The 11,227-nt window shown below is 44.1% G+C and overlaps 1 protein-coding gene across 1 annotated transcript in view; it reads left to right on the forward strand.

The window, feature by feature from the left end:
• Positions 1 to 9,163, forward strand: part of RAB11FIP4 (RAB11 family interacting protein 4) — a 121,698-nt gene extending 112,535 nt beyond the window's left edge. Inside the window, 1 exon segment of the mRNA XM_036394418.2 lies at positions 1,388 to 9,163. Coding sequence (XP_036250311.1) covers positions 1,388 to 1,504 — 117 coding nt within the window. The 3' untranslated portion in view covers positions 1,505 to 9,163.
• Positions 9,164 to 11,227: the final 2,064 nt, after the last annotated feature.

Genomic DNA, 11,227 nt, shown 5'->3' on the forward strand with positions numbered 1-11,227 from the left:
AGTAACTTCTGTGCAAATAATAGCTTGGTAATGCTTTGAAAAATATTCTGGGGAACCCGTTTGTATGTGGGCTGAGTGCAGCTGGTGAAGCTTCCTCTGAGCTCCAGGACAGATTGTGAGATCAGGCCAATGGATACATGAGAGCTCCCAGGGAAGAAGACAGGTTAGTGGTGAAGGAGATCAAAGGAATTGTTTGTCCTTGATGCTCTATCTCTTCCAGACAGAACTTCCCTATTTCTTCATCAAGAAAAGTTGTGAGACAGAAAAGTCCTTTTTACCCAGTCTGTACTGGACTGACCTGTCAGCCTTAGCTCCTGGGCAGGCCCTTGAAGTGAAGGCCCTTGAATTACATATTTGAGAACTTAATTTCTTTCTGAACCAGAGCACTGTGAAAAAAGGTTGTTTACTTGTAGAGCTGTAATTAGGTAAAAGCAAACTGGCTTTTGCTATTATCAAGAAAAATCTGACTTTGTCCCTTTCAATCTCGTGGCTCTGGCTCATGTGGGGAGTATCCAGCACTCCCCCTTTAAAGGAGGAAAGTGCCTGAAAGCTGTGGCCCAGACTCAGCAAAACCTCACAGACCTGCATAAACTGTTCCCCTTGTGCCATTCTCCTGTATGATCAGAACAAAGGTAACAATCTGCAGATTCAGGGTGGGACTTCTGTGAAGTCTTATGAAAATGGACAGGCAAATAACATGAGCTTTAGGAGGATCTGGAGCTCTGACATGCCTTGGCAGTTTTTTCAGTTTGGCATTAAACATTCAGAGATGAAAAGCAAACCAGTCTTCATCTTTAGAGAGGTTGAGGGGCCTTTTGCAGCCCAAAAATCTGGTGAAACACATGTATTTAATACAGAACATTGAGTAGCAAGTGGGTTTTTCTTGTGGAGTATGTAGTGGTTGTTTTGGGGATTTTTTTGAGAGAGAGTATGCACATCTCTCAAAGAAATCAGATCCAGAGGAAGCACATATTTTTCCTGGTGCAAAACACCGAAATATTTGTTTCGGTTCAGCAGCCTTTCATGCAAACACCTTTAGATTTCAGTAGTAATGAAAAAAATTGAGTATCATGAAGCTCTTGCTCTGAGATGAAGCAGTGGTATGGATGCAGGATGGTTTGGCACGTTAGATGGGAACTTGTTTCAAATGACCTGCCAGAAGATCCCTGGAGATGACTGTTCACCACTTTCTTTGATAGCAAAGATCTGTAACATACAGAATTGTTTCTAGTACAGATACAGGGAGGAGCTGGAGTTAGAAAACCTGTCACAAAAGGAATTGGTGATCCTGAGCAGGCCAGACTGGTCTCTCACCTGTCTCAATTTCAGGCTGTTACATAAAGTACTGAGAATATTTCAGGAGTAACTTGGAAATGTTGTGTTTTAGCTCATGGAAGCCCTCAAAGAACAGGAAGAGATAAATTACAGATTGCGACAGTATATGGACAAGATAATTTTGGCAATCCTGGACCACAATCCATCTATCTTGGAAATAAAGAATTGAAGAGAATATGAGAAGGAAAAGCAGCAACTGCCTGATATTTCTGCACATGCCACTGGATCTAAGCAGCACTCTGATACTGTAAATGAATCTATAAATGATATAATACACACTAGGTGTGAGTGTGGGTGCGTGGGTGTGTTTATATGATGTTTGGTACACTGTTATTTGTCATTGAATTGGCTTGGTTAGACTTTCTCCATGCACTTTCAATACCTGTGATGAGATGGACACTGTATATTAATGTAATAACAATATAACTGGATCATGCTGTTTTAGATACTGGACAAAATGACTCTACCTCTAGTTGTAAAAATAGACAATGGAAACATATGGATGTGGCCCTAACTTTAGGAGCAAGAATTGTTTTCTTTGTTCTTCCAGGAATTTGGGTACCACAAACCAATTGACATACCCAGGTTCAGTTCCTGACTGGTGCTGACTGTAGTTTCCTATTTGATTTAGTTTTAGTACTTAAACCACACATCAGATTAAAAAAAAAACCAAAACCAAAAAAACAAACAAACAAAAAACCCCACAAAAACACAACAAAAACCCACAAAATTTGGGAAAATACACAAAGTAAATGGGAAGGAAAGGAAGATACTGCAGAATTTTTGCTATTTATAAAAAATCACCATCCATTTGTTTGCCACTGTCAGCACAAAGTGTTTTTCATGTAAGATCACTTTGGAACTTGCTTTCAGATGCTCTGAGCCTGCTCTCTAGTGTGTGTGCATGTGTGTTTTTTTATGTCAGGGTCCCTGTAGCATTGAGGCAAAGAGGTTTCAAATCTGTTCCCCTATTTTCAGGGGTATATTATGGGCCATTAAAATGAATTCTGGGATTCTGCCCCTTTCCCTCACCCTGATTTTAAAGATTTCACTGAAGGAACACATTCCAGTTCTTACCAAAAAAAAAGAAACAGAACAAGAAAATATTTGCATGAAATATCTCACCTTAGGGGGAGGAGGAGGACCAGCCTTCCACATGATGTGCTGAGTTGCTTTCTCACCCCAGACAGCTGCACTCCTTTGAGAATGGCATTTTCTGGGCAGGCTGTGCAGAGGAACAGCTGGTTCCTGGCGCAGCAGTGGAGGACAGTCTGGGACAGAGTGGCTTCTACCTATAGGACAGGAAAAAGAAAAAGAGCTTCATCTTGCAGGAGTTGCCAGGCCAGACTGAGCACACACGTGCATATCTAAAGCTCTGAGTAGGGAGCACATCCCAGTTTAGATGAGCAGTTGTGCAGGTGCTTGACTTTAGGTGTGTGCTGCATCTGCTCATGGACGTCAGTGGGACAGAACATTAAGCTTTAAAGTTGAGTGTATGCTTAAATGCTGCCTTAAATAGGGATGACTTCAACATGTGCCTGTGTTCTCCAGAGCTGGATCTATACTGTAGGGCTAGGACATTTTTAATTAATAATGTAGCTTATATAAGGAGCTTATGGAATTGTTTGGGTAGTTGAATGCTAAAAACAAATTTTATTCCATGCACTTTTTTTTTTAAAGTAAAAGTTTCACACTTTTGATTCACACCAACTGGCACAGAAAAATTAGCCAGAGTATTTGGCTTTCCCCAGTGCAAGAGATGTTTCCTCTATTAAATACACTCCCCAGGAGAATGTTACAGTAGCAATGACTGTGCTTTTCTGTGTATTTCTTGCTGTTGGCAGTGTCTTGCCCCTAGTATTCTCTTGATGTATCTTGGTGTGTATATGTGATGCATTTTTCCTGAATTTGAATACATAAAACTGTATTCAGTTAGGGATGTAAATATATATAATTCTTTTTCTGCAATCTCTGTGCTCTTGCCTTCAGTGATGTGTTACTGGAGTGATGGGAAGCAGGGGGCGTGCTGAAATCAGGCTTTCTTGAAGGCAAGAAAATAAAAACAGTTTGTTTCTATGTATCTGCATAGCAGGTGTAAAGTAATGGAAGGAGAGAGGAACCAGAGGAATGACTGAGACACAACACCCCAGTGTACACAGGTCTGCAGTGCTCTGGGAGAAATGGGGCAGTCTGGTTCAGTCTGTCATGTCACAGGGCTGGGTTCCTGAGGCTCTGGGGTAATCTGGAGGAAAGGATTTAAAGACCACTCCTTTGCCACCTGGGAATGGTGTAAGATGTAACACTGCAGCAGCTTCTGTTTGTTTAGAAGTAGGTGGAACCCCATGGAAACCCCACGCATCCACCTTTCCCACCTGCTGCAGCTTCTGGATGTGCTGCCCAGAAGGTGGGAGAGAAGCAGTTCAGCCAGCTCGGTGCTTCCTGCCTACAGGACTCCTCACTTGCACTTTGGTGATGGCATTTCCCTCTGCCTGGTGCTGTTTGTGGGTTCTGCCAGAGACTTCACTCTTTGTAGGCCACAGAGAACTCTTCCCCAGTGTCAGGGGGCTGTTGCAAACCTGCTGTGACCAGCAGGGCTGGGTGACCCAGCAGCCCTGATTCTGGAGCTGTGTTGCACTGCTGTCCTGCTCTCATGCAGAGCATTTCAGTTAGAGTGAAGCTCTTGCAGCTTAGGCTGGTGACTGAATGTTTTCCCCTAATTATTTTTAAGTAAACTGGACTTGGCTTCAAAATTTCAGTAATCTAAAGCCCAGTCCCATTAGGGTGGAAGTGTTGAGGACTGTTGCACTGAAAGCAAAGCCCATGGACTTGAACAGAAGACATGTTGTAGTGAGAGCCAAGTTTTTGTGCAGATAATTATATGCAGGAGGTGAACAGTCACTAGTAGTGACATGTAGCCACCAAATCTGGCTGATATCCCAAAAGGAATGCTCTAGCCAAGGGTACTCAGCAGTGGAAATTTCTTGAATCTTGCAGGACTTCTTGTTCAGTTCTGTACCCAGCTGTGTAAGTATTTAGAAACTCTTCCTTGCTCCAGTGTTTGCATTTGAAGAGATGTCTTACCACCATGTTGGTGGTGTTTGTAGCTGTGTTTTATTGTGTAAAGGAGGTATCCTTCTGCTCCTGTGGGGCCCTCAGTGTGGTACTGCCATCTGTTACTGTGGAAATCATATCCAGATACTTACTATGTTTGACAAATAATGTGAGTTGGAGGTGGGAGAGGCATTTCACTGGCAAATATATTTTCCTCTAAGGTATCCACCTCTAAAAATACTAATTAGCAATTGCATTCTTAGACTGAGTAACTACAGATATTAGAGCAACTCATCTTGCAGCTCAAGCCCTGGAGAACCCTTTTATCCCAGAAAAGAAGTCATTGTGTTTTATGACAGGCAGGTAATTTGGTAATAAAGGATCACTTGGTGGCTCACTGGGGCAGGGAGAAGAGTAATCTGATACCAGTGTTGCAGAGAGTGCATATTTTGATAAGTGTCAGACAGACACTGGCAGAACAGACAGGAGATGTTACAAATGGGGAGACACTAACTCTGCTGTCTGTTCTCTGATAAATTTCTTACTTCTTTGCTGTGGACATCCTTTGTATTCCCAGGCTGGCCAGGAAAGTACAGACTGCCTCTGTCAGTGTTACTGTTGGTGGACCAAGGGCCTCCCTTCCCTGGGTAACTCACTTCAGACACAGAAATGTGCTGTCATCTCTCTAGCAATACACAGATGCAGTAAACACTCCTGTGTCAAACCCATGGTTCTCTTTAACCCTTGGGGGTGCAAACACAATCCCAGGTATTGTGTCTTGACCTTAGATTCTGAAAAGCTAAATGATACTCTGGTCAAACCTGTTGCAAACCACTACAGGTATTTCTGGACAGTGGAAAATAAGACTGGCTTTTGGCTAGAAGCTGCCCTTGGTCAGGCTAATCCCACGCAAGGTACTGCAGAAAAATTACCTCTTTCAAAACTTGCACTTAAAGAGTACCTGAAATGCAGTCTCTCAGATTTTTCTGGTTTTGGCTGCTTCCCTCCAGACTTCAGTCTTCAGCTGCTGCCTAGTTCTGATTTCAGAATGATGCTGATTCAAAACTGCTTTGACATCAAAAGAAAATTTTTCAGCATTTTGAATAGCTGCTATTTAAGACTGAAGCTGTTAAAGAATTTTTCTTGAAGTGCGACATTGATGAATTGTAACTATCCCATTTTTAAGGAATTTTAAATATGCAAATATGTAGGAAGTTTCAAAGAAACCCAGCATCCAATGAACTTTTGTTGCCAACTTTCCTTTCACGGTCTTTGGGAAAAATTCAGATATTTCTCAGCCAGCTCTGTAGGGAGTTGAACACAGCATTATTAATTCTCAAAGATGTGTATCAACAAATATTTTGCTGTCTGAGTGCAGCAATGCTCCATTTACTTTGGTAGAACTGCATTGCTCTCCAGAGAGGATCTAGGGCAGTATTTAGGCTCCCTAATCTGGTTTGTAAATGAGGGCTTGGAAGCTAATATATAAACACATATTGTGGGCTGCTGCACGAGGCACTGCTCACTGGTCTGTGCATCACAGTTCCTGTGACATGTGATGAGTCTAAGAACTAGAATTTACAAATAAAAGAATGCTTTTTTTACATTCTTTAATGGCAGTGAATATGCAGTGGTTTTCTCTTAAAACAAATGCTGTATGGTGTGATCTGAGGGATTTTTTTCCAAGGAAGGAAGGAAGTAGCAGCTGATCAAACACTTGCCAAATCAGTGGCTTGGCTTATACTGATTTAAGTGAAAACTTGACTCAGACTTTAACTGAGCAGCTCCTGGTGTAAGCAGCAATGCTCATATTCTTGTCAAGTCATTTGTTACTCAAGAAACATTGCCAAAAAGTCATGACTGGTTAGTTTTAAAGGACATAGTACCACAGTTCTGACATTTTGTTCCTTTGCATTTCAGTATTTTTGAATACAAAATATTGGTCCTAGGAGCAATTTGTTGTTAAATCATGCATGGGTTTCTAGTTAATGAAACTCTGCATGTAGCTTTAGAGTTTGATGAAGATTGCAGTCAGTGCTGGGTCTGAATCCTGTCATTCTGCATAATGCACTGGGAATTGGTCTGATGTGCAAGAGAGTTGTTTCTTTCTGGGACTCTTCCTCAGCGTTCTGTTGACATTTCCATTCTTGGTCTTGTCCCCATCAGGTGTCTGTGTGCCTTGGGGCAGCACTTTCAGCAGATGGGAGGGACAAATTCAATATTCTTGGCTTTAGTGTGACTTTAGCTACCAAGGCAAGAATTTCAGTCCTGTCTTTCTACCAGGCCAGTCCTGTCCTTGCCTTTTTTGTGGTTGTGAAAACTGGTTGTGTCCCGTGTACATGACAAAACTGTAGCTGGTTCTCATGATATACAGGCAGGTGGGGTGAGTAAAGCTGAAGGTGATCCAGGTGAGGGATCCCTGGGATGTGCCTCGGTTCTGTGCAGGTGTCCCACTGCACACTCTGGAGGCTCAGGCCTGCAGCTCAGCGAGGCCAGCACATCACAGAGGTGACAGCAGCAGCCCCTGAGGATCTGCAGGCAGAATCTGCAGGCAGGGCCACGCTACCCCAGTTTGCCACAGTGTGGAGCCACCTGCCAGGGCTCTGCTGTTCTCTGCACCCCGGGCTTCAGCCTGCTGGCTTCAGTCTGCAGCTTTTGTTCAACTGCAAAAGCAGTACCTGGTCAAACATCCTGTTAGAGAGCTCTGGTTTTACTTGACTTTAAACCTAATGAAAACATTAACAAACATGGGCTTCTGCAGTGTAATTTGGACACCTAGCCCTGGAATGGAGGTGCTGTGAGTGGAGCAGCTGTGACCCCTGAGCCGTCAGCTTGGCTGTCACTGCTCTGGGCACAGTGACACCCTGGAAACCCCTCAGAGCCGCTGTGCCCCAGTGAGGGGTGGCAGGTGACTGTTCTGGGGGACACGTGTGTGCAGGGGTCAGGGGGCTGCAGACACTCCTCCTCCCAGTGATGAACTCACACTCCCCAGCATCAGCCCTGATTTATTTACCACCTTATCCATAGCTAAATTATTCTGGCTTTGGAGAAAGGACATCAGAAGGAGAACCAAGAATTTAGTATCCTGTGAACACTTCAGTACACTACAGGGCAGTAAATGTTGCACTGATATATATTTAAATGCCGAGACATTTTCAGAATTACTGTAAAATCAGTTGTGAGAGCCATTTGTTTTTCTCTGTTGCACAGACTAGTCACTTTTTTTGCATGGTTACATATTTTAGTACTTGTGCCTTTTACTTCTCTGTTGTGAGGATACATTTTATTTTCACATTTTATCATCTGGTTTTGGACACTTTTTATATACACTTCTTTAATCATCTGGTTTCTTGTAATGTACATGTGTATATATAAAATAGATCAGATTTGTATTCATGTGCCTCTGAGATGTAAAAAATATTCATTTTGTACAGGTTTTTTTAGAAGCACTAGGTCATGGTCTAAATTACGTAGCAAATGAAATTTAACATAATTAGCAGTTCTTTGTCTTCTTTTAGGAATGTTGTGTCAGGTGGTTGGTCTCTTGTAAGGCAATGTCACACACACTCTGCAGATTTATCGTTTTAGTATTGTTTTGAGACCAATTCTATCCACTTGTTGGCTTAAGTTAATTCAAAATAATAAAACACTTAATTAAATGTTACAGTCCTGACTTGGTGATTATAGTTTTTATTTCCATTAAAGCAAATTTGCTTCCTTTCATACTTGAAATGGGCACCAGACCAAAACCTCATTTGAACACATTGCCCATTTCAGGTTAACTTCCATTCTGGGATTATTTTTGTGGGATCACGCAAGTGATTTACTTTGACCATTGAAATGGAAAAAGAAATAGCATTACCAATTGATAGACTCTCCATCTTAGAGTGCCTAAAATGTTTTAGTTACTCCTTGTCTTCCCTGCCTGGCTTCTGTGGCAGCATTTCCTAAGGACAGACCCTGGGTCTGCATTCCTCTTGCAGATGTGAGAGACTGGGTGTCTTGCTCTTCACCTTTTGCAGATGCTGAACAAACTCCTTCCCTTGGGGTTTGTAGCACAGCATTCTCCCACAGCATTTGGGAAGCTGTGTAGATGCATTGTGAACCTGGACATCTGTAACTGGCAGCAAGGGCCCTGGTCCTAGAAGTGTCCTTCCCTCCCTCCAACCTCTTCTTGAGCTGGTGGTTTCATTTCTGGAGTGTTGACCCTGCTCATCTGATGAGATCCTCAAATTGTTCCCTCTCTCAAACCTTGTTGTTTATCAATACCCCACTCACCAGCCCCCAGACAGTGAGATAATAAACTGTGGTAAGTCTCGAGGAAAAAATCATCAATATCCCCTAAATCTTCCAAAAAACAAAGTTTTTATCTATAAAAGAATATGTTCCATTCTCACAGAGCAAAATTTTTTTTACTGAATTTGACACCAATTTCACAGAAAAAAAGCTGCCTTAGAAGCAAGGAGGTGTTGTTTTTTTTTTTATTTCAAAGGCTGCTTGGTATGAAAATGAGCAAAGTTCACTTGCTCCATTGTTACTGAAAAAAAGCAGCCAGCAAAAGTGGCATATGACTATTTTTAATCTCATTCTGTAATTTATAACATCAGTGAAGTGATGTCAGTACTGTTGCAATGTGCCATTACACTATTTTCTCTGTATTTTCTTGAAATACTTTTTGGGGACAATAAAGCTGTCCTTGCTGATGTGGATCCTTCAGGTAGCTGTAATGTACAATCAGATGTGTAAATAAATTATTTGCTTTCCCTGCATGACTAAAGCATTGTCTGTGGCGGGTGGCTGATTCAATGTCCCTCCTTGCCTTCCTCCCTGCTCCACCTCTATTTCTGTGCTTCATTTAAAGAAAGATTGCCCAGTTCTGTTCTCACCTGCCCAAACACCAGCTTCATTCACTTTGCATAAGTTACACAGATGGCACCAGGGAAGATGTTTGCTCAGTACATGCCTTACCTGACATCCACAGTTGTGGAAGCCCAAGCTTCACAGGACCAACCCATTAATGTTTCCACCAACAGTGCTGCCCTTCTCAATTGATGGGAACTCCAGCTGGGAGCTGTTTGCAGCTTTTTTATGTGACTTAAATACAATTATTTACTGACCCACCATAGCTAATGAGCACTGCTGTGCTGTGGCTCGCTCCCTGAGGAGCAGTGAGCTGTTTGTGGGGAGGGCACAGCCTGGAGCTGCGTCCTGGGGGAGCCGGGGCTGGGGCAGCCTGGCCTGGCACGGCCAGCAGTGCCCACCCCAGGGCACGTGCTGAGGGGACTTTCACACCTCAGCCAAAGGCAGCAGCTCCCCCGGGAGAGTCCTGAGGGAAAACTCTGCCATGGGCGGCCCCTGGAGAGGCCGAGGCTCCTGGGGGGCCATCCTGGGAGCAGCACCACAGGCTTTGTCCCTTCGTGAGGGACCGGGACAGTGCTGGCACACCTCTGGCTGTGACTGGGAGCCAGGACCTGTCACAGGTGCCAGCTGTACAGACCAGGGGGGACCCTCAGCCTGATGTGGGCTCAGGCCAGGACTCCCCACGTCCCGAGCAGGCGGAACAGGCTCTGCATGAGGTGCGATGGTGGAGGACACACCCAGGGCCTGCTCGACCCACACTCTGAGGTAATTTTTTCTTTTAATCTTCAGTTTGAGCCATCAGACCTGCTGGCTTCTTCTCTGGGCTTTATTTTAATGCTGGAGTCAAAAGAATGACAGGTGAGGAGGAGCAGCTTAGGTTCCAGGCTGCTTTTTGCAAGATCTGTGTGGAGGGGGGGGAGTGCGCCATGGGCAGGTCCCTGTGGGCAGCCAGTCCTGAGCTGGTGTCTGTGGGCACATTGCCCAACAGAGGGGTCCAGTGCTCTGGGAAAATGCTGCTGATAGAGGGGCAGACACTGTCAGCCCAGAGAAATGCTGGATGCTCCTTACTAGGGAAAAATGGAGCCTTTTTGTTATGTGCTGGGGACACTCCAGGGTGAGGTGTCCCCTCAAGCAGCCCAGCGCAGTTCCTTGCCCTGTCCTAGCTGCCCAGCAGCATCTCGGATGAAACCACCAGGGCTGGCCTGGGAATGTCAGCAAAGCCCACCCTGACACAGCCACGGGGTGCAGGTGGGTCAGGGATGTGTTTCCACAGGGGTTTCGTGGGTTTGAGGTTTGACTCCTGAGAAGCTGCTGCTCCCACCCCCAGCCTGCACCTCCAGTGCCACCTCATGTCCTTGGGCTAACACAATGTGACCATTTTGCACCTGTGTGAAAGATAGTGAAGGTAGCCAGGGAACCAAGCCTATGGCATGTTATTTAAAATACAAAGCAGAGTTTAAGGTGGTAAGATCTCTGCCTCCAGCTGGGCTTGGGGCAAGGCAGAAGAGGAAAGGGAGTTTTGAAAAGACTTCACTAGTCAGTTCAAGCCTTGCAGGGCAAATTTTTTCCTTTCAAAAACATTTTGATGGTCTTCAAGTGATTATACTCTGCCAAACAGCTTTCATTTGACTGACAATAGTCTCTAAATGTAGTATATGTCTTTTAGAGTATCATCCCATGAGGCTGTGAGGTAGCTTTTCTCACAGTGGGCACAGATATTTGGGGACTATTTGGGGAATGAGAGCAAAGATACTGTACGAATAATCCATGGAGCAATGTACCCATGTGTTATCTTCTCAGGCTCCCTGTTCCCAGATTCCTCCCAGCAATGAGATGTTGGATATTCAGATTTATAACAGCAGGCTCAAAGAAAGCTCCCTACTGTGTATGCTAAACGACTTCACCAGAGAGACAGGGAGCAGTTTTCCAAATCTCAATTTCCCGAATCTCAGCACCTCAGTCTAATGTGCTGTGCTACTGA

The sequence above is a fragment of the Molothrus ater genome, chromosome 19 (genome assembly GCF_012460135.2).
Source record: "Molothrus ater isolate BHLD 08-10-18 breed brown headed cowbird chromosome 19, BPBGC_Mater_1.1, whole genome shotgun sequence".
In the NCBI taxonomy this organism is placed as follows: Eukaryota; Metazoa; Chordata; class Aves; order Passeriformes; family Icteridae; genus Molothrus; species Molothrus ater.